This window comes from Protopterus annectens, chromosome 2.part0 (assembly GCF_019279795.1).
Source record: "Protopterus annectens isolate FY-2018-M chromosome 2.part0, PAN1.0, whole genome shotgun sequence".
Classification (NCBI taxonomy): domain Eukaryota; kingdom Metazoa; phylum Chordata; order Ceratodontiformes; family Protopteridae; genus Protopterus; species Protopterus annectens.
Genome location: NC_056728.1, coordinates 1,692,763,066 through 1,692,786,720, shown reverse-complemented (window position 1 = coordinate 1,692,786,720; position 23,655 = coordinate 1,692,763,066). Strand labels below are relative to the sequence as shown.

The 23,655-nt window shown below is 41.5% G+C and overlaps 1 protein-coding gene across 1 annotated transcript in view; it reads left to right on the top strand.

The window, feature by feature from the left end:
- JADE1 (jade family PHD finger 1) overlaps positions 1-23,655 on the top strand; it is a gene marked incomplete in the record, with an annotated part of 774,739 nt that overhangs the window by 409,701 nt on the left and 341,383 nt on the right. The window contains 1 exon segment of the mRNA XM_044060432.1: positions 11,290-11,457. Within this exon segment, the coding sequence (XP_043916367.1) occupies positions 11,290-11,457 (168 nt within the window).

Sequence of the window (23,655 nt, the reverse complement as noted above, 5' to 3'; positions counted from 1 at the left end):
ACGCCTCCCAACTCGGGTGGGGGACACTGTTCGGGAAGGACAGTCCAAGGCACGTGATCCCAGGCAGAGACCAATTTGCAGATAAATGTTCTAGAGATAAGGGCAGTACTTTTAGCGTTGGAAGCCTTTCACACAGTCCTCCCTCTCGGATTGATTGCAATTCAGTCAGACAACATGCTGTTCGTCTGGTATATCAAGAAGCAGGGGGGAACCAGATCCTACCCTCTATGTCGCGAGGCCATAAGAGTGTGGGAATGGGCGATTTCCACCAGTCAGTTTCTGATAGCAATGCACATCCCGGAGCACTCCAACATTTTAGCAGACAGATTGAGTCAGGCCATTCTGATGCCTTATGAGTGGTCTCTGAAACGGTCAGTAGCGGAGGAGATTTTCCTTGCATGGGGTCAGCCTTGCTGTGATCTCTTCGCATCTCCTTCCAACACAAAGTGCAGCGAGTTCTTAGCTCTGATTCCCTCACCAGGGGAAGTCCCCAGAGACACTCTAGTCCATGCTTGGCCCCCTGGGCTTCTGTATGCTTATCCACCTTTACCTCTCATTCCGAAGTTTCTTCAGAAAGCTTGCCGACTACGGTGCAAAGTGATCCTCATTGTCCCATTCTGGCCTCGCCAGGTTTGGTTCCCATTCCTTTGGTCTCATCTCTTAGCTCTCCCGTGGGTTCTGGATCCCTACCCGGATCTAATTTCCCATCCGTCGGGGACACGTCCACCCGATCTGGGCAGCCTCAAGCTAACAGCTTGGTTGCTCCAGTTCCGTTAATTGCCAGGATTCCCGGTCTTTCGTCCCAGGTAAAATCCATTCTGGTGGCCTCTCTTAAGACTCCACTAGGAAACTTTATTGCAGTAAATGGAAGCGCTTTTCCATTTGGGCCTCAGAGAAAAATAGATCCCTTTACAGCCCCTGTTCCAGCTGTGTTGGACTTCCTGTCTGGTATCTTTCAGCAAGGAGCTAGTTCCTCCACAGTGAAAGTACAATTGGCAGCCATTTCAAGTTTTCACGTTGGTGAAGATAACCTGGCCTTAGCCTCTTCTAGGCTGTGTAAGGCTTTTCTTAAAGGTACTTTTCTGTTACGGCCCCCTGTCAAAGATTCTGTACCTCCTTGGGGCCTTGCTTTTGTTTTACAGGCATTGGTGGCTCCTCCTTTCGAACCTGCAGCTTCGGTGGACTTCAAATTTTTGTCCTGGAAGACAGCTTTCCTAGTCGCCATCACATCGGCTAGGAGAGTTTCTGAGCTTCAAGCTCTGTCTGCCATGCCTCTGTATTTGGTCTTCCATAAGGATAGGGTCTCCGTCCGTACTAACCCTTCCTTCTTACCTAAAGTGGCATCTGAAGCAAACATAAACCAGTCCATTAATCTGCCGGTTTTCTTTCCCAACTTCCAAAATAAAGGTGAATACAAACTCCATTTTTTAGATGTTCATAGACAACTTTGTTTTTATCTTCCAAGAACAAAGTCTTTCCGCAAGACTGACCAATTGTTTGTTTCCTTTTCCAAAGCGTTTATGGGAAAAGCTATTTCTAAAGTTTCTTTAGCCAGATGGATCACTCTTTGCATTTCACATGCCTACAAAGCAAAAGGTTTATCTCCTCCTGGTATAGTTAAGGCTCACTCTACCAGGTCCATGGCGACTTCTGCTGCTTTTTGGTCCAGGGTACCTTTGGACGATATTTGTGCAGCAGCGACATGGGCCAATTCACATACCTTCATTTCCCATTACAAATTGGATCTGATTTCGAGAGGGAGAGCATCCTTTGGCTCTGCGGTGCTCAGGAAAATCCTTCCATAAGGGCCTCCCAGGATCGGAGTAGCTGGGGACTCTGTCCCACAGGTTGCAGATAAAATGAAGTTAACTACTTCAGATAAAGAAGTTATGTACTCACCATAACGTTCCATCCGTCCCCCGGACCTTATCCTGTTTTCAGGGTTGGTTTATTGGGTTGAGTTGCATATATATTGTTAGTTGCAGCAAACTCGATCCGAGGGAAGATAGGAGATGGTAGGGCATTATGGGTAAGGGGAGGAGATCGGAGCAGATGCTAGAAAAAAGTTGCTGGCTCGGATCCGTATACACACAGGTTGCAGAAAAATGAAGTATAACTACTCAGATGGAACGTTATGGTGAGTACATAATTTCTTTTTTACTTTACTAACTATGGTAAAAATCATCCTGAGAGTGTCAGGGCTCATTCTGTTAGAGTAGTTGCCACCTCTAGGGCTTTCTAGAAGGGTATAAATTCTAGATCCATTTTTGAAGCAGCTACTTGGTCCTCTGTTCATTCATTTACCTATTCTGGAGCATTTCTTCCTGAGCCGCCGTTGAAAATTGGCTTCATTCCAAATTGGACTTTCCTGGTAAAGAAATGTTAAATAAATAAAAATTTACCAAGCATCACAAGCTGGATATTGTATCCAGAGCCATAGGCTTTGCTAGAGATGTTCTTCTTCAGGGACCTCTCTACACTGGTGCTCCTTCATTCACCCTTTCTTTTTGAACAGTGCAACAATGATCTAATGAAGATAGATTACTGTTGCAGACCTGATACTCTTACTCTATCCCCCTGAATAATCGCTTCCATGGCCAGGCTAGGATATCCTTCATTTTTTTTCTCTACCTGGCAAGACTTTACTCAGAGCTAGGCTTCAGCCTCCCTTTCTAGGTATAATGACACTCTGCATTTTGGCATGTCTGTACATCACTTTTACACTGGCAGATGTGCTTCTATTAGGGTCAGGCATATGGTATGCAAGGTCCATGATGCTTTGTAGATTGGTCTAATGTACAGTATCCTTGGCAGGATATGTCCTTTTGAAATGCCTACTGCTACAGTAATCTGTTCAAACATCTGTCATGGCAAGTTTACTATGCAGCTGTCCTACTCCTCCTTCGTTTGAGGAAGAGAAGGGCTTGTGGTTTCCAAGTATTAAGTTTCCAAGTGAGTTGTCAGCTCCATTATTTTTGCAAGCAGTTGGCCAACTGTATTTAGGTAAATGTATCAGGAATGGCTGCTTTGGCTGTGGTTTTCAAGAATGTGCCTATTGCAGACAGTCGCTTGGTCCTTGGTACACATCTTCATCGAACATTGTTGTCTCAGTTACAGCTTGAGAATTTAAGTCACTTTGAGAAAGATTGTTTTGCAGGACTCTTCCATTTAAGCTGTTGCCCTAGGTAATCCTCCAACATATTCTGCTGTGGTGGTACTACATACGATTTAGATCAGTCAACGACCTGTCAAAGGAAGGTCATTTCAAATACATATACAGTCTTACAGTATCCACTCATCTGCTTGATATCACTCTTTGATTGTAGCATACTCTCCTTCAATCCCTCCGGCAGTTGTGGTCCTTCCGTGGCAGTTCTTAGTTCCCACTAAGACAGCTGAGTGGCATGTGTTCTTAAATTTAATACTGTGATGCAAGTTTTTCTTTTTTAATTTTTTAACACCTTTATTAAATTGTCACTTAAGACCTAGACAAACATACAGTTATATAAAAGAAAAAACAATATTAACTTTTTCCCCACTTACATGCATTATACATAGTGTGTTCTTTTATGTAACTGTTATCACTCCAGCAATACATAAATTGTTCAATTTCTGCCTTCCCTTAAGCCTCACTCCTCCTCCAGAACATTATTCTGCATTTATTGTTCCCAGAATTTAATTTATTTCTATGTAATTTGTTCCCACAATTTAATTTATTTCTATGTAATTTGTTCCTAACGTTTTCTAAAGCTCCCACTTCGTTTTTATCTCTGTTACAATATTTATTACTTCCAACACAGTTGGGTTAGACGTTAATTTCCATTTCCTAGTAATTTGCGTTTTGGCAGCCACCAAAATTAAACTCATCAAGGCTTTACTCTGTCTAGGCAGTTCGGATCCTGTTTCCCAGCTCAAAAGAGTCATTTCATGAGCTTACACCCATTTGTTCACCCAATATTTCTGACAGAATACTTAGTATGGAATTTTTAAAGTCTGCCATCTCATTGCAGTCCCAAAACACGTTCCCAGTTACCTCTTTCTTCTTCGTCACTCCTCCAACATTTGCCATCTACCAGAGGAAAAAATTCTTTGGAGGCTGTCTGGGGTATAAAAATACCTATGCAAACACTACCAAGCAAAAATCTTAAATAGTCTAGATTTTGTTGCATACTTGGGAGCCATACATATGTCCTCCCCTTGTTCCCCTTGTAAATTGCTTATCCAATCTCTCTGTTTTTCTAACCTCCTCTGATTGATTCCTATGATTATCATGCAGTGTTTTATATGCCCTACTAATTATCCCTTTTCAACAGCAGCATCGATTTTAGATTCATCTAAAAACTGTACCAGAGCAGGTCTTTCACTTAGGATCCCTTTCTCTTTGCCTTTATTTTGATATCAATCCCTTTTTTGGTAAGACACTCTCCATCCTGTAGTCCAAATGTCTTCTTGGCCTCTTCCCATTCTGTTACCTTTCCTATCTAGTTATTTGCTCCTAATGCCTCGCTTCCTTTGACAGTTTGCCCCAGTATGTTCTAGTCGCCCTTGCCTATTCTCTGTACCCCTAATTGCAGTCATCCCTATTGGCAAAATCTCCTTTCTCCATTCTTGTGTTTGCTTAGTTCTTAAAATACTTTTTCTTTGTGAATGTAATGTTCCATATGGCTGCTGCTGTTCTTAAGGATCTGCATCCAAAATCCCACTCTGTCCTTATTTCTTCAGTTTCCTCCCTGTTTCATCGTCATCCCTTTCCACTTTGAATAATAGTTTTCTATTTATGTTATGCATATGAGCCTTAATTTTGTAGTTATAAAATATCCCTTCAAATCAGGCAGTCCTAAATCACCTTTTCTTATTGTAAGGATCAACTTATCCCACTTGTCCTTTGCCCTCTTCCCTTCCCAGATAAATTCCTTTAATTCTTTATTAATTATTGTCTGAAACTTCTCCCCTGATTGATAAAAATATGCCTAACTTGTATATAAACGAAAGGAACTAAAAACATCTTTACTGCTGGTATCTTGCTATCCATGTCCATAAATGAGAGCTTCCAGTTTCTCAGTTTTTGTGTTCTATTTTATTTAGTCTCTTCCCACATATCCTTAGTTGCCGTAACAGAAGCCCTTTTAATCCATACTCCTAAATACTTCATTTTTATCATGTCCCCATAAATATTGGGGTTGCTGAACCAGTTCTTGTGCAGATACATAGTTTATGGTCATAGCCTTTGCTTTATCTTCATTAATTTTATATAGGTTCACAGGAGATTACTACACTAATGGCTTAAGGGCCCTTACAAGCCTAGTCAATAAAACCCTATTTTACCCAATATATGGCCCCTAGGGCAAGAGGATGGCATGAATTTTCCCTATGCATTGAGCATCTTACAGATTGCCCCTGTCCAATCCAATACCCCAAAAGACTTGAAAGTGTCTGTGTTCCACAACACTGAGATGTCCTTTTCTAGTTTTATCATGTACAAAATATTGTCTGCAGTTGATTACCATATGGATTATATCCTTGAATTTTTGAGTCTCCTACTTTCTTTGCCAATAACTAAATATCGAGCAAATAAAGGGGAAAGAGTTCACCCTTGCCTGGTTCCTCTGTTCAGATACAACTTAACATCAAGGAACTCTCCCACTTTAATTCTTACCTCTGATCCATCGTATGTTCTTCTCATTAACCTTATTATTGTATCAGGGAATGCAAATACTTCCATTGCCCTACTCGCAAAACCCCAGCTTGTTCTGCTGACTGCTTTCTCTGCATCAAGACCCACCAACAACAGTGGTATTTTCTTACATTCTGCTCCCTTCTGGATTATCTTTGTTCTGTTAATGTCAAATCTCACAAAGAACCAAAGATCAGATAGCACTGAACTCAAACAAATTTTGTTGTAAAACAAGTTGTGCTTTTGTCAAAAACTCTTCAGAACCATAACATTTTTAAGACACAAACTAAAGCAATTTAAAAGCATTTTCAAGTTCATACCCCCTTCTAAAATGCCAGTCTGTTAAAATGTGGCAAGAACCTGCCAATAAAATTAAAGATACAAGCACACAAATGTAACAGATTGCCTAATCTCAGTTCCATGCTATGCATACCATAAAAACACATACTGCTGTCAAAAAATCACCCTGAAAATATTGCATAAAACTATAAAAAATTACAGTTTTGATGCCTTGTATTTTATTTAATGAGTAATGGAGATGGCTTAATTTAAACTGGTTGAGCTAGAAGAGTCTAATCCTAGCTGCCATATAATCTCCCTGTGCAGCAGCTGGTTCTTCCAGTCTCTACCATAACAACCTGACCGTACTGTTTCCAAAATAGAAAATTTAAACATGCTAAAATTATTACATGTAATAGCATGTCTAGCCAAAGCGCTTTTATTATCCTTTTTAATACTGTAAAGTTGCTGATATATCCGCTTGTTAAGACCATTGTTGGTCTTTCCAATATAAAACGCTAGACAAGAGCAATATTTAGTCAGGTACACCACTTTATCAGTAAAACAGTAATGTCTTCCCTTAACTAACCATTTATTTATCTATTCCATAATTCGCCATCGTAGTCCAATTCTACATAGGGGCATTGATTACAGTGATCACATATCAAAGTTCTGAATACACCATTGTTACAACTTTTAATAGGTCTTTTCATTAGTTTCTTAATGTTCGTCCTGTTTTTAAAAATGCACACCGTGGGTTTATCAAAACAACTTTTTAGTCCATCATTTTGTAGACTAGACCAATTTTTTTAAGTAAAATATTCTTGATGTCCACAGAATCAAGTGAATAATTGCATTACAATGTTTTTAATTATATGAACACTTTGAAAAATGACTTAACAGAAATGTCATTACCATCATTAAGACCGGTGAAATCAAAGGAATAAAGTCTTTTAGTGATCATCAGAGCATCTCTGTCGGATCTAGCAGCAAGTATCAGTGAATAAAGATTATCAACCAAAAGTTCCAGGTACCCATGTTCAAAAACATATATTTTAATTTGTTAAACTGAAATAAGCACTCATTGTCATCAGATGTCAGTCTCAGTATTCTAATGAATTGACTTTTTATTACACCCTTCTTTGATGGATGGATGGGATGGTAGCAACGTAAAAAAGTGTTGCAGAAAAGTTAGTTTCCTATAAATAGAAGTACCAAAATTGCCATCAGCACCCTTCCTAATGTCCCCATCCAAAAAATGCAACATGCAGTTATAAACATGAGATGAAAATTTCAGAAATATAGTGGATAAAGTAAATTCATCAAAAAACTGATGTAACTGGTTCAAGGTCCCAGACCAAACTACAAAAATGTCATCTAAATAGGGGAAATAACATTTACAGTTATTAAAAGAACCCAACTTAAATATAGTATCAATTTCCTCACTTCAGTAACACTGCATTGGCAAAGGTGGGGGCACATGCGGACCCCATTGCAACGCCTATAAGCTGCTTAAAATCTCCATCAAAGTAAATGAAATGATTTTGTAAAATTAATTCCATAAAGTCTGTAATGACCCTCCTGTCATTAGATGTTAATCTAAACCTCGGTAAAACCTCACTGAACAAAACCATACCTTGTTCCTGTGGGATCACAGTAAATAGTTTTTTTAACATCCAGTGTAACCAAAAAGCAACTGCCTACACATGAAATGTTTTTCAGTTTGTCCATAGAGTCCCAAGAGTCACAGAGAATATGAGGAAAATTTTGGAATAACCGTTTCAACTTCCAGTCAATGAACTTAGCAAAAGGTTCAGAGATCAAACCACCCGCTGCCATTATAGGGCTTAGTGGTGGATTAGATAGGTTAGAGTGAATCTTGGGGAGGCCAAATATTTTTGGAATAATCTGGAAAGGAACCCTCAAAAAACTGAACAAGTCCGTAGAGATGTCATTGAATAATAATTCATCAAGCCAGATGTTAATAGACTTATATGCAGTGTTAATTTCATTCAGAGAGACTAACTGGTAGACTGTTAGACAGTGAATTATATGGCATTAGTTTCCTTTTGTTTTTAAATAATTCTCTTGTCTCACGTTCACGCATCCTTTCCAAAACATTGATTACTGGATGCAGTGGGGGGGGGGGTTATAGAGGCTTTTGCATTTAATATTGCCTCCCGACTGTTCAAGAGAAGTCTCATACCCAGCAAACACGTAAATTAAGCTTTCTTGTAAAATCTTTAAATGAATCAGTGTGTACTCTAGGTTCACACGTCCAGAAGGGATAAAGGTAAAGCCCTTTAGAAACAAACCGTGATGTTCTGGCTAATATGCAGATCAGTGAAATTATAAATGTTAAAATTAAAAAAAATGATGTTACAGACATAGTACCTTGAATGGGGGTTCATTGTGAAAAAAATCTGAAGGACCCTCAGCCATTACCACCTGTTGGATCTGTTGGGCATGTTAATTCTTCCTTGTCCAGTTCTTCTCTACCACACAATTATCATGATACCTCTTTGCGTCCAGTGTTGTCAAATGTTTGCCTACCCTCCACAAAACCACATTGATCCATATGTGTCAATTTTGGCAATGCCGTTGCCATTCTTTTAGTTATTATAAACATGAACAGTTTATAATCTTGATTTAAAATCGAAATGGTTCTATATGAAGCTTGGTCTTGGTCTTATGAGTCCTTACTGTCTTTAGGTGTTAAAGCCACCACAGCTTTCTTCCAGGATGTTGTCACTTCCCCTCCTTCTGAAATCTTTATCACTTTCTTCCCTGCTTACCTCTACAGGAATACAATGTGTTCCTGGATAGTTTCTTGCAGATTGATTATACATCACCATTTTTATCCTATCCTAACTGTTAATTATTGAGCCTCATCTACATCTAACTTTGGCATACTTCAGTCTTCCGTATTTCCATTTGTGCTCTTTTTTGATTTCCACACTTTTCTGCATTACACAAATGTTCATAAAATGTCTGAAATATCTCTACTACCTTTACAGGCTCTCTAGTTTTTTTTTTTTTTTTTTTGTTATAAGCTCCTTAAGTTTGGCAACAACCCTTTCTACTTTCTGTTGCCTAAATAATTGTGCTGAAAGTTTTTGTGCTCTGGAGTTATCAAAAAACAGTTGCTTAAGAGAAGTCTTTCTAAACTTATTTTCTGTTTAGCACTATGCAGTTGAATCTCTTCATGTTCTGTGAGATTCCCCTTATTCTGCAATACTTTAACCTTTCTCAGCCCCTCTAAATAATTTTTGTTACTTCTTAAACAGCTCTCTTTTTCTTTTATCTGTACCTTTAAATTCCACTTTCATTTTATCTCACTCAATAGTCATTGGGGACTCTCTTGTCTGAGACACAGATGCCCCATTTACCAGGTTAGACAAGGAGAAGATAATAGTTAGTTGCCTATCTGGAGCCAGGATCCGCAATATCATGCACGCATTCAAGTTACTGAACCCCAAGTACCATTATGATTCTGTCATAGCTCATGTTGGTATAAGTGACCTGAGGCATTCCTCACTAGACTATATGAAAAGAGAGATAATGGATCTCTTGGAATGTGTCATATATAGGTATGATCCTTACAATGAGCAGCATTCTACCTTCACCAAGTAGAATGCTACAGTATGAACATAAAATGATTGATTTTAATAATTGGCTTGGTTTTTGGTGTCAAGTCAAGGGGAATCCAGTGCGTGTCAGCATGGGAGGACATAGTTAAAAGATCACATTGCTTTACCAAGAGTGGGCTGCACCTGTCCCCCCTATCGGCTAAAACTTTATCCATCCCCTTAGAGCCATTTTTTAGGCAATGCCAAAAAGACAAAACTACCAACATTGTGAAAGTCTACAAGCAACCTAAAGGTGTTACTGCTCGATGCTTGGAGCCTAAACAAAAAACTTCAAAACCTTCAAGCCGTTCTCACTGTGGAGAGTGTAGACATCTCTGCTGTGACCAAGACTTAGCTTAAAGCCATATAAAGTACTCCAGCAGTGCAAGGCTACAGTGCATTCCACACATTCAGTCCAACAATCGCACAGACTGGGGTCAAAGGTGGAGGTGTCTCGATCTGTTGGCAACAAGCATACCTCCAGGTTGGTTAAGGAAGATGATACCATGGAAGTCATCTACGTGCAAGTCACCGTAGATAAGGTCCGTCATCATTTATACCTCTAGAGTCTCACAGCTGTAATCTAAACCTACTGCATCTGCTCACCATCCAACTAAACACCCTATTCATGAGCGACTTTAAGTACCCCTCTATAGACTGGGGAACATGCACTGATTCAAACTCAAAGGCACAATTATTAGTGTACCTTAAGACAAACACCCTGGAACAGATAGTGTACACTTCAACCAGAGGATCAACAAACATGCTGGAACTGGTAATCGCCAGCATTGAGCTTTAGGCCATTGCTTTGGCACCAGTCATCTGTCTGTGTTAAACCCACTTCCATCCAACAGTACAGCCTCCAAGATGAGGAGGATGCTATCACATTACACTCAGTAAAATAATTATGCTCCCAGTCAGTCTTGCTTCACTTTCCTGTTGCACTCTTGTTTAAAGATTTTTTTCAGCCTTTCAGTCATGTTGAATACATTTCTTCAGCTTTTCAGACAGGTAGATACATTATTTTCCTAGATTTTTATAGTATACCACTCAGATGTCAAGGTCTTGTTTATGCTGCATTGCTCTCCAGTGAGAGGTAGTAAGTCTTTTGCTTGTTTGTTGATAAATACTGTGGAGCTCCTTCCATACTTCCATAGAAACTTGTCACATTTCTCAGTACACTAAAATACATTTAACATATCTGATGGGCTGTAGTTGCCCTATGGATTAGCCTGAATGTACCTGTAAACTGTAACATAATCAACCGTTTGTGGTAACAAAGCCTTTTATTTATGTTATCGGATGGTTTTCTGTTCAGTTTTTTTACTTTTCTTTGTAGTACGTTTTTGTGAGATTGTCATTTTACATGCAGTTTTCCAATACATTTATTACTAGGTTGCAGCTGTACAGGGGCCTCTGTGGTTCATGCCACCTGGTGGAAAAAAGTAACTCAGTAGGGAAACTGATTTACTGCTCTTCCTAACTTTGAGAAGACATTGTAAATCAAGTTTATGTTGCTGTCATATGTAAAGGTCACATCACACAACAAAAAAATTATGCTCCCCGTCAGTCTTGCTTAACTTTTCTGTTGCACCCTTGTTTAAAGATTTTTTCAGCCTTTCAGTCATGTTTAATACATTTCTTCATCCTTTTAATCTATGTATGGTCTAATAAGGAGTGAATTTGTACATTTTCTCTCAATTGTAGGCTTGTTATGGTATCCTTAAGGTGCCTGAAGGTAGCTGGCTATGTCGCACTTGTGCTCTTGGTGTTCAGCCTAAGTGTTTATTGTGCCCAAAGAAAGGAGGAGCTATGAAGCCAACACGCAGTGGTACAAAGTGGGTTCATGTCAGCTGTGCTTTATGGATTCCAGAGGTAAGTGTTCTGGTGTAATTAAGGCTATCTAGATGTCCATCTATATCACTGTTAGTGTTCACAGTATGGATCTCCTGCCAGGCATAGCCCAATGTCCGGCTAGTATACCAAAGCATTTGGATCTTGCATGCACCTTACATCATACGTATGCTCCCTGTACAGGACGTGTGGCATAATGGTGATGCACAGACTCAGTTACCAGGAACTTTTTTGCCACCAGTCAGAACACCATCATCGCTTCTTGCTCTGAAACTCTTGCTGTGCTGAATGCCTGGCCATTAGACACGTAACCCACTGAAGCCTTTTTTCATTTTTTTCCAAGTAGGGAAAATATTAGTGCAGGAGGCAGATTCCCCATGAGGATTATCACGAACAGTCTCTGTTTTGTGTGGGTGCTTCCCACGACTATACATCCTGCGCCATTTGCAAAGCATTTGTGCCTAAGACTCTTAGAAGTCAGTTGTATTCCCTGGCCATCTGTCTTGAGAGCCGGATGCTTAAACTGTTAACCCAAGATAGCATGGTGGAATCTTCTAACTCTAAAGTCTTGTTAAGCAAGAAGAAGGCCAAGGAATCTTGGCCGGCTTCTTTGGCTGTCCATTCTCCACAGGATATCTCTCTAGAAGCGGCTGAAAGCTCTGTAGGCCATCTGGTGTATACATCGGATTTCTCTGCCTTGACCCCATCGAAGGCTGGCATGAATCTTTCCTTTTGTACATCCTCTGAGGTTTTGCAGGCTTCTGCTCTGGACATCTTGGGGGAACTGCAGTTGATCATCTCAGAGGGGACCTAGAGAGATTCTGCAGATTTTGGTCAGGGAAGAGGCTCTGGGTACTCTTATTTTTAGCTTGTCAAGGGTTGGGACCTCCACTATTTTTAAGGTTGAGGTCCCTAGTAAGAAAAAGCAGAGGACTAAGCATACTTCTGTACACCCCAAGGATCATCAGAGGGAATAGCAGGAGTTTACTTAGGGCCTGTTTAATGCCCTAATGGCCTTGAAGCCTCCCCAAGAGGTTTCTGTGCCTACTCCCCTTGGGACTTCTACTCCTTCTAAACTGGCTAGGGAACCTGACTCCTCAGAAGAGGATTCAGAGTCTGATGATGAGTCCCTATCCTACTGTTCCCAGATACCTTCACCTTTGACTTGTGGTACTGATGAAGAATAGTCTGTGTCCTGAGTCTCATTTGAGGAACTATTTTTGGGGATACTATACCTAGAATGATGGAATACTTTAAGTGGGATTCTTCTCAAGTGTCTGATATCTGAAAAAAATGTTATGAGTTGCTTCAGGTGGACACTCCTAAACCTTCAGCAGTACTTCCTGTGTTGGCTGCTTTCTTTGTTATACTACCTTTATAGCTGCCTGTAAGTCTCCATATTCGCAGACTCCTGCTCCAAAAAACTTTACCGGTTCTATAACATTCCTGAGGATTGACTATTTTTATTTTGTGTCCCTCTGCTGACTTTGCTGTGGTGTCAGTTTTTTTTGACAAGCTTTCTAAACATTTGCCCTCTTCCAGGCGTCTGCCTTCAGATAAGGATAGTAGGGCAGTGGAGAGAATTGGTAAGAAGGTTTACACTGCTTCTACTTTAGTCTTTAGGTCCATAAATTATCAGACTGACATGACCAAATATGATCTGGCCTTAACTGTCCATGCTTGTCTGGTTATTTCTGATCTTACTGATTCCAAAGCAACCACATGACCAGATATGCACTGGCCTTGATTGCCCAGGCTTGTCAGATTATTTACAGCCTTCCTGATTCCAAAGTAAAATATTCTGCTCTGTCTGTTTTAGGTTCTACCTCTCAAGTGGTTCATCACTCTATCAGCTGCTGCCTTTGGGTCTGTCCTGAGGCATTATTCTTGGTTTGCCTACAGTCTTTACCTGATGAGATTAAGGCCAAGTTGCTGGATGCTCCTTTAGATAATAAAAATCTCTTTGGGACTGCTGTTGCCTATACATTTGTCTGTTCAGGAAAAAGGTAAAGCTTTGCAGGGTCTTAAACGTATTTTTGTATCCCCTATCCCTAAGTTCCAATGGAACTGTTCTGTTAGGTCTGCCTTTGTTTGTTTGCAGGCAGCCTCATCAGGCCGCTAAAGGCAGGAATGGTGGTAGGCAAGCTCCTCCTCCTAAGGCTTCTCGCCTCCTTTGTCTGACAAGCCTGCTTCTCTTTGACTTCTTGCCCCCCCCCCCCCCCCTCGTTCAGGTCCCCTTGTCCCTTCAGCTGTCTTTCTATCTTCCAAACTGGCATACCATCACCTCAGATTCTTGGTTTCTAGTTCTCATCTGCCAGGGTTACTTCATGGTGTGGAAATGTCTCCCTCCTTTTTTAGGGATTCCGCAACCTGTTCCTCCTTCACAAGTAGGAAGGAAATTTTATTCCAGGATGTTCTTGGTCCCTCAAAAGGAGGGCACTTGAAGACCTATTCTGGATCTCTTCTTGCTCAATACCATCCTCACAGTTCCTTGTTTTCAAATGCTTGCTCTTCAAACCCTGTTTCCACTTGTTCTACCCCAGGCTTTTCTGGCATCCTTGGAGATGAAGGATGCTTAACTTCATATTCCTATTCATTGTCTTTTCAGGAAGTTTTTATGTTTCTCTGTTTCTTCCTATCATTTTCAGTTGTCTGTTTTGTCCTTTGGCCTCTATACTGCCCCATGTGTATTCAAAAAATGCGTAACTCCTGTGATTGCCTTTTGCAGGCTCCAAGGCATTCAGATTTTCCTAATCTAGATGACCTGTTGCTTCAGACAACTTCTTCCAGTTGTCTGTTACAAAATCTGGAGTTCATCATATCTCTCTGCCAAAGTCTGGGGTTCACTGTCACCTTTCAAAAGTCTGTCCTGACTCCCTCTCAGGACTGTGTGCATCTGGGTTGCAGGATTCAGTTAGTGCCGGTGTTGGTTTCTCTTCCACCTCCAAAAGTTCTGTCTTTAAACTTTTTCAGTCTCATCTTCCTTTGCTTGCTTTTCCAGTTAGAAAGTTTCTTTGAGCCCTGGGATTCATAACCTGTTTTATTTCAATGCTCCCACTTGCCAGACTGCACATGCAGAGGCTTCAGTGGTACCTTAAATTGTTTGGCTTCAGCATTGACACCCTCTAGATTTCTGTGTCTCTCCTTCTGTGTCTAAAGCCAGAATTTGAGTGGTGGATTCAGCAACTTTCCCATAACCCAGGCCTGCCCTTTTAGCCTCCAATTCCTTCTGAAGAGCTATTCACATGCTTCCGACATGGTGTTGGGGGGGCTTCCTGTGGTCATCTGAAAGTTCAAGGACTTTGGCCCTGCTTCAGAAGTCAGACCATATCAACATCAAAGAGAGGAGAGCTCTGATTCTGGCCCTTCAAGGTTTTCACCCCATGCTGTTTTCAGGCCCCTCTGAAGGTTTACATGGATAACACCACAGGCATGTGGGGTATGTCAACAGCCAGGGTGACACAGTCTTACCTTCTCTGCTGGTTGGCTGTTCAGGCCTGGGACCAGGCTCTCAATTATCAGTTAACTCTTTAGGTGGTGTATATTCCCTCAGAGCACAATATAGTAGCAAAGGCCTTCAGCAAGTCCAAAGCATAATATCACAAATGGATGATTCACAGAGACATGTTTCTGGACATGGTCCGTCAGTGTGGTATTCCTCAGGTCCTCCCAACAGGGAACTCCCTCTTTTCTGTTCCAGAGTGCCATGCCATCTGGTGTTGAAGATGGATGCCCTTTATTTCCCTTGGAAGGGAGTATTTCTCTACATCTTCCCTCCCTTTCTCTACTTTCAAGAGTTCTACAGAAGATTTAGCTGGACTCCGCAAAAATCTTGTTAGTGAATCCCTTTTGGCCAAGACAGCACTGGTTCCCCACTTAATGCATATAACCAGGGTTAATCATCACACGTTACCTCACAGGTTGGACCTCCTTGTACTGTACAAGACAAGGGGTCATCTATTCTCACTTGGCACTCTCCAACCGAACTTTTAGGCACCTCTTTTCTGAGGATGTGCTCATTGTTTTACAGAAGGTAAGAAAAGCTGCAACCAGAATGTCTTGTATGTCCGAATGGAAAAGATTTTGTCTGGTGCCATGCTAGTAACCAGGATCCTTTTTCAGTGGAGGTCCTTTTAGTTCCCTCCTACTTGTGCAACTTGCACCAGTCTGGCTTGGCCTGTTCTGTAATGGCCCTTTTGTCAGTTATTTCTACCTGCCTGCCCTTGAATCCTCTTTTGACTTCTCACTTTGAGGTCACAGTTTCTTAAAGATGTCTTGCATTTTAGGCCCCCAAAGAAGCCTCCTCTTCCTCATTGGGACCTTAATTTTGTTATAGAAAACTTGACCCAAGGTTCTTTTGAGCCTGCAGGTTCAGCTTCTCTGCAACATTGAACCTGGAAGAATGTCTTGTTACTTGTTCTTACTTCTGCTCAGGGCATTTCTGAACTTCAGGTCCTTATGGCCATCCCTCTTTTTTTTTTTTCCCTCATTTTTTCACAGGGACAGGGTGTCCCTTCGTACTAATTCATCTTTTATGCCCAAGGTGGTCAGTGAGTTGTCTTTGAATCAGACAGCTCAACTCCCTTCCTTTTTGACTTCTGTCTGGTAATGAAAGGGTTTTGCTTACCTTGGATTTGCACTGACAGAAAATCTGAACAGCTTTTTGTTTCTTTTAATCCCAGGATATTGGGTTTGGCTGTTTCTAAGCCATTTCTTGCCATTCTTTTCATGGCAAATGGCTGTCTACTTCCATTAGAGCTCACTCCAATAAGACTATTGCCTCTTCTGGTACTGGAGTTGGACATCAATTCCCTCCTCAATGCTGCTACTTGGTCTTCAGTGCATACCTTTACTAAGCAGTTATAAATTGGATATGGTGGCTAGGGCTAGAGCAGGTTTCGAGTGAGCCATTCTGTATGGGTTTGTTTAGGACTCTTCCTAGCCTTCCACCTCCCAGTCCTTTTCTTGAGCTTTTGCACTCTTCCCTACTGAGAATAATACTGCAACATTGATATAGAAGGACACAGTTGTGTAAAATTTTACTATAATAGTAGCTGTCCTCTCTTCATTTTTGCAGTATTCACTCCCTCCCCTCCAACCCCCTTTTTTCTTTGGATTTTGAATTTTGTTTTGATTCCCCTCCTGGCCAAGGGTCTCCCTTTTCCATCTGCATTCTCTCTTTCTGGATGTGCTTGACCTTTTTTGTCCTATGGATACTACTCTCTTCTAGGGAAATTCAGTTCTGGGTAACTGTATCCATATATCATCTTTATGCCCTGTGTCCTGTACAGGGAGCATACTTGTAACTTAGGGTGCATGGAAGATCTAAAGAGTTTGGTATACTGGCAGGACATTGGGCTGTCCTTGGCATGAGATCCCTACTGTGAAGAATGCTGCAACAGTGAAGAGGAGGACATCTACTGTTATGGTAAAATTTTACACAACTGTAGTTTTGTTTTGTTGTTGCATGATTATTTATTTCTACATTAATTACAGAGGTTTTAGTTTGCAAATGAATTTTGTAATCTTTTAAATCCATGAAAAAAATTGTTTACTAAAGGTTTTCATCAGTATAGAAACACATAAGGACGTAGGCATAAACAATTTGTCTTTTTTTCTTTAGCACAGACTAGGACATTCAACATTAGGTGGTGAAGGAAGAAATAGCTTTTAGTTTTGGTGATTCAGTATAACAGATTTTTAAAACCATTCACTTACTGGTACATTTATTATTGGAGTTATGTTACTTGGATGTTGATGATGAGAATTTTCCACTGGCTAACCAGTTTTTAGTGGCTGGATGGTTGCCTCACATTGATTATTTGAATGTATACCTTAGCACTTATCTGCTGTTAACATTTCTGTTAAGAATGAAATGCTAGGTCTGGTTGTGGCAGAAAGGTTTGGCCAAAATCTTAACTTCATTGTTGTGGTTTGAAATTCAGCAGTGGTGCATCGCTTTAAATGATGATGCACAGTCTCAGAATTTTGGGAAGTAGGGCACTGTAACGGTTCAGATAATGCTACATTAGAAACCTTTTGTAGTGTCCTGAAACTAACCATTTTAAATTGTGGAGAGAGGATGTGGTAATTTTAATTCTGGAAGCCAAAGTTCCAAAGTAAGATGCAGTTGATACTGGGCAGAGGCTTAGCCCGCAGTGAAGCTCTCTAATATAGATACTGAAGTTGAGACTTCTCCCTGTAGTCCTTGAAGTCTGATTTCCTCATTGACTTGAATTGCAGTAATCTGATTGCTTATTGAAGGAGATCAGCTGTCTGATTGGTGTAGCAGTTCATGTTGTTGTTGTGTCTTTCGGCTTTTCCCTGTTAGGGGTCGCCACAGCAGAACTCCGGTCCGCTAATGATTGGCAGTAGATTTTTACATGCCGAGTTGCCAGCCCTGACGCACAACCTTCAACGAAGGTACACCCATTCACACATTTCCACACAGAAGACACTCTAGATGAGAATCTAACAGGACAATGTCGTACTGTGAGGCGACAACGCTGCAGCAGTTCATACCCTTTGGTTTATCTAAAGACCTGCTTAAAATGCAGCTTCTTAATAGTGGTTCATTGCAGAGTTATGAGACCAGAATTTAGTACCCATTTTAGAAAAGGGTCCAGAAATCCTTTAAATGTTTGGCTTTAGTTTTTGATGCAAGTACTTATGCAGCCAAAGCTGTCAACCTGCAGACCTTGAAAAAAATGCACATCCTCTTAAAGTAGGTACATCCACCCTGGAAGCCTAATTAGTATACAATTTGAATACCAGCTAGCACTAAACTCTTAATATGTCAAGTAGGATTGTAAAAAGCAGCATACAAACACAAGTTTAAAAAAGTGTGTGACAAACATGTTTCAGGAAAATAGGCATATTATCAAATAACACAATTTGCAGTTTGTAGACTTTAATGAAGAATATTGCAAAAGTCTACCTCACATTTGGTTCTGCAAAAAGGGAGATGTAACATTACGGGTCATTTTCTTTTTAGTTATTATTGATATCAGTATGTTGTACTAAACTGTTTCTTAATTGTATGATGGACAGGGGAAGGATTTAGAAAATTATGTGAGAGTGTAAATCAAGCCTGAAAATAGGAACATAAACCTTCAAAAATATGTATGTTATGTAAAGGGATAGGTCAAGCCTGGAAGTACGTATGTACTGTCAAAGTAGTACAGTTGAGTGAGCTCTGCATTTCTGAATAGTGCCTTTTGTTGAATAAATGTCTGTTTTAAATTAAGTATTGCCTTTGCAGTATTACCCTGCCTATGTAACACATCTGTTAGTTAAAAATTGTACCCCTTCCACAGTCCTTGTCATTTCCCTGTTGGGTCTTGCATATGCAACACTAGTGGTTCAACTTCAGCTTGTCATACCGAAACAAAAATTAATCTTTAGACATGACGCTATGAAGCTGGGAATGAGAATAGTGTTTAACTTAACTCCTTGAAAGTATAAGGTACAAAAAATGTTTGATTTATTACTTATTTTTATTTGTTCCTAAATTATAGCAGCCATAGAATTGAATTTCAGGGTAATGGAACTGAAGGGGGTATGCAAGATATCTTATTTGAACCACACAGTAGAAGAGACCGACAGCCAGTCTGCAGTAACAGAATGCAATGATGTTCTTCGTGTTTCACTGTTGCAGTCATCACACTTGGATTTATCCTGCCAGGGGTAGCCCTCAGTTGGCCCGAATACCAAAGGCTTAGTATTTCTGCGTCGGTTGCTGTCGCTTCAAGACTGTCGTCAGAGGTATAAAAACAGGCAGCCGACACCATTACATCAGTCTTTCTTGCCGAGGAGCCCAAAGCAGAAGCAGTTTGCACGAGTGCCGGTCGGCCGCTACCTGAGTTTTCGTTTCTGAAATTGAATCATCCTGAAGTCTTCTAAAGGGAAGTACCCCATTGGGATCCTTTTTTCTTGCTCTAAACGATGTCAGAAAAAGTTAATAATTGTCTCTCACCTGTGGAAAACAAATACCACACCGAGATTTCCATTCTTACTGCGTCACCTGTTTAGGCCCAGACCACAACGTACCTCGCTGTCAGTTTTGTGCTTTGTTCAACACCCGAACTATTCGATGTTCTTCGTGTTTCACTGTTGCAGTCATTACATTTGGGTTATCTGCTTGCAGGTAGCCCTCAGCCGGCCTGATTATCAAAGTCTTGGGTCCTGGGTTGGTTGCTGTCTCTTCTTCCATGACATCAGGTAGTCAGGGGTATAAAGCATGCAGCCGACGCCATTACATCAGTCTTTCTTGCAGTGCGGTGCCTGAAGAAGAAGCAGTTCGCAAGTGCTGGTCGGCCAACTCCTGAAATTTTCGTTTTCGAGTTTCAGAACCGGTCTTAAAAAAAGCTAAGTACCCCATCGGGGATCCTTTTTCTTGCGCTAAACTGATGTCAGTAAAAGTTAACAATTGTATTACTTGTGGAAAGCAAATACCTCATAAAGATTTTCATTCGTACTGCATTCCTTGCTTAGGCCCAGAACACTACGTCCCTCACTGTCGGTTTCGTGCCTTATTCAATCCTCGTACTATTCGTCATCTGTTCATTTTCGCATCTAACTATTTCGGTACTTGGTTTAATTATCCAGAAATGGCTTTGGTAAGCCATCCAACTACAGACATTCCGAAAAAACGTAAAGATAAAGACAGAGACAGACTGCATAGGTCCAAAGCTACCGACGACACTTCTGTTAAGCTAGTCGCCAGTTTGCCGGTACTCTGAGGTGCTTTCGCAGCCCCGGATACCCGCTACTTCAGATTCGGAGACCTCTACTGAGACCCATTCAGAGTCCGGTATGCTGTGAGATGCTTCTTAGACTATGGAACCTGCTGATATCTCTACCTTGGATGAGTCCAGAGCCGCTGTGCAGGCACCGGCTTCTGAGGGTATATTCAGGCCTACTGACTTGCATATCAAACCAACGCCATCTTCTTCTTCAAGGCCTAAGACTCTATCCATGCCTAGAAAACCGACGTCCAAACCACATGGTCAGGCCCATATGCCTAAAAAACAAATGATAAGACTGTCTGAAGACCTTATTACTCTAATTAGGGGAAGCCACCCTTCTCTCTCTGAGACCTAGAACTGATTTTCCTTCTGATTCTTCTGATCAGTATTCTGAAATTTCTGTATTTTCTGATGACCAGGATTTGCCCTTGTCTACCTATGAGGATTCTGATGCAGAGGACTCCATTCCCTCTGCTTCCCCTCCAGAAGATTTCACTTTTGGTGAAACTTTGCACACTCTTAGGGAGCATTTCCGCTGGGGAAAGGCAGGATTACTCTGACTACAAAAAGAGGCCCAGGGAATTCTTACTCCTGCCTCAACACAGGCCTTTAGCTATCCCTCCTGTATTGGACATTGTAGATTATGTCTTCTTGGAATCTAGGCTGGCCCCAGACACCTTCCCTCCGGCTCCCAGGAAACCTGACCGGTATTAGAGTACCTGACTCTCGCAAGTTCCTTTTTAAAAATCCTACTGCGGACCCAGAGACCATTTCACAAGGACCCAAAGGCTACTACTGCCAAAAACCCTATCCCATCTGATAGAGAATCCAGGGCCCTGGACAGATGGGGTAAGAAGGTATACACTTCTGCTACTTTGGCCATTAGGACCGTAAACTGCCAGTTCCAAGTGTTAAAGTACCAGCAGCATATTATTGGATTACTTAAACAGAAATTGATGTTGATTCCTGACTGTGCTGAAAATAAAAAATTACAGGATTTAATGCATTCTGCCGAACAAGTTGGTAAACATACTTTGCAATGTGGTTTTGATTCACTAGAGGAATCTTGCAGGGCTGCTGTCACTGGGTCTGTACTTAGAAGGCATGCTCTTTGCCAGATCATGTTAAAGCTAACTTGCTGGATGCTTCCTTAAACCAAGGCCGCCTGTTTGGCAACAGAGCAGAAGTAGTACTTAAAAAGATGGAGGAAAAAGCTAAATCGATGCAAACTGTTAAAGATTTCCTGCAAGTACAGCTTCCTAGATTTAGTAGGCATTAGCCTTCTAAGAATTGGTCCTTTCCTGTCTCTTCCAGGCCTTCTCAGTCCAAATCCAGGAACAGCAGACCACCTAGGCTACAGTCTCAAGGTACTCACAAGCCTAAGCAGTGGGGGCTCCCACTTCCAAAGCTGGAAGTAGTAAGATACCCCCTATGGTAAACTGTCACAATGACTTAACCGTAAACCTTCCAAGCCTGCTCAACTGACCGCTCCTTTAGGGGGAAAGATCGCCCTGCATGCAAAAAACTGGGAACTCATTACCCAAGACAAATGGGTTTTAAATACTGTTTCCCAAGTATACAGATTCCACTTCCACACCTTACCCAACCCCAAAACGTTGGCCAAACCTACCCCCAAATCAGTGGGCAGAGGCTCAACAGCAGGTTCTCTCTCTTCTAACTATCAGGGCTATTCAACCTGTCCCAGCAGAAGAATGGGGACAAGGTTTTTACTGCAGACTTTTCCTGGTACCCAGAAAAAACAACACCTAGCGTCCTATCCTGGACCTGTGTATCGTAAACACCTTTTTTTGGTAATTCCAAAATTCAGAATCCTAACTCTTTATCAGCTGCTTCCCATGCTAGACAAAAATGCCTGGTTGGCAATACTGGAGTTAAAGGAAGCTTACCTGCACATACCAATAAATATCCCATGCAGAAAATACGTACGCCTCAGAGCAGGTTAAATGCACTGTCAGTTCTCTGCACTGCCCTTTGGCTTATCTACTGCGCCCAGGGTATTCACAAAATGCCTAGCTCCAGTCATTGCATTCTGCAGGCAAAGAAATATTCAAATATACCCATACCTGGACGATTGTCTAATTCAGGCAGAAAGCCAGGACATGCTATTAAATCATCTGGCATTTGTAAAGAAACTGCTAACCTCACTGTGGGGTACACCATAAACGAAAAGCAATCTCATCTAGTACCCTGCCAACAAATTGTATTCCTGGGAGCAAGCTTGAACACAACTTCCCAGATGGCCACCTCACGCCAGAGAAACAAGTTTATTTGACAGCCTACTTCAAATTACTGGCCACAAAGACCCAGTTAACTGCAAGGAAAATACTGCAAGCTCTGGGGTTCATGGACCTTGCATCCTACTAATTCCATATGCAAGACTGCATATGAGGAAACTACAGTGGTATCTAAAAACACTATGGTGTCAACATTCTCAGGACCTGGAATCAATGATTCCTATCATCCCTTGTATAAAGAAAGAGTCCCTTTGGTGGGCAGAGGCCTGCCACCACAACAAGGAACTGTCATTCACTCTTCCCCCTGCCGCCCAAACCCTAACAGACGCATCAGACTATGCATAGGGGCTCACTTGGAAGGGCAGTGCATTCAGAGCAAATGGAACCCAAGTCAAATGCACCTGCATATCAGTCAAAAAGAAATGTTAGCTGTACAGAATTCTCTGACAGCCTTCAAGGACCACCTTCTTCCAGGAAAATTATTGGTAAAGACAGAGAACACCACTGTTGTGGTACATAAACAAGCAGGAGGGAACCCACTCATACCCTCTCTGCAGACTAGCCATGGCTCTGTGGAACACAGCCTTGAGCTACCAAGTGCACCTACAAGCTCAATTCCTGCCAGGCAAGCTAAATTCACTGGCAGATGACCTAAGCAGAAATTTCATGGACCCACACGAGTGGAAACTGGAACCAAAATATTCAACATGTTGAGAGACAAATGGGGGAGCACAGAGATAGACCTGTTTGCCTCCCCTCAGAACTACCAATTGGACAAATTCTGCACAAGGACTCCCCACAGACAAGCTTGGAAAGTGGATTCCCTGTCCTTCACCTGGGAAAACCTCTCAGTTTATGCCTTTCCCCCTCTGCCTCTCCAAAGTTCTACTAAAGATCAAACAGGACAAACCAAGGATGATAATCATTGCACCAGACTGGCCACACCAACACTGGTACCCCCTCTTGCACAGTGTGTCACTGCTGGAACCATGGCACGTGCGTCAGACCCCTTCCCTGCTGTCCCAGCAGGAGTGCCAGATTCTGCACCCCCAGCTTCAAACCCTGAACCTGGCAGCCTGGCTAATTATCTGAGCTCTCCATTACCATCCCTCAGTAAGCAAGTGCTGGATGTCATTCTAGAGGCTAGGAGGCCTAGTACTAGAAAATCCTATGCTGAAAAGTGGAAAAGATTCTGTTCCTGGAGCCAAACTCAGGGA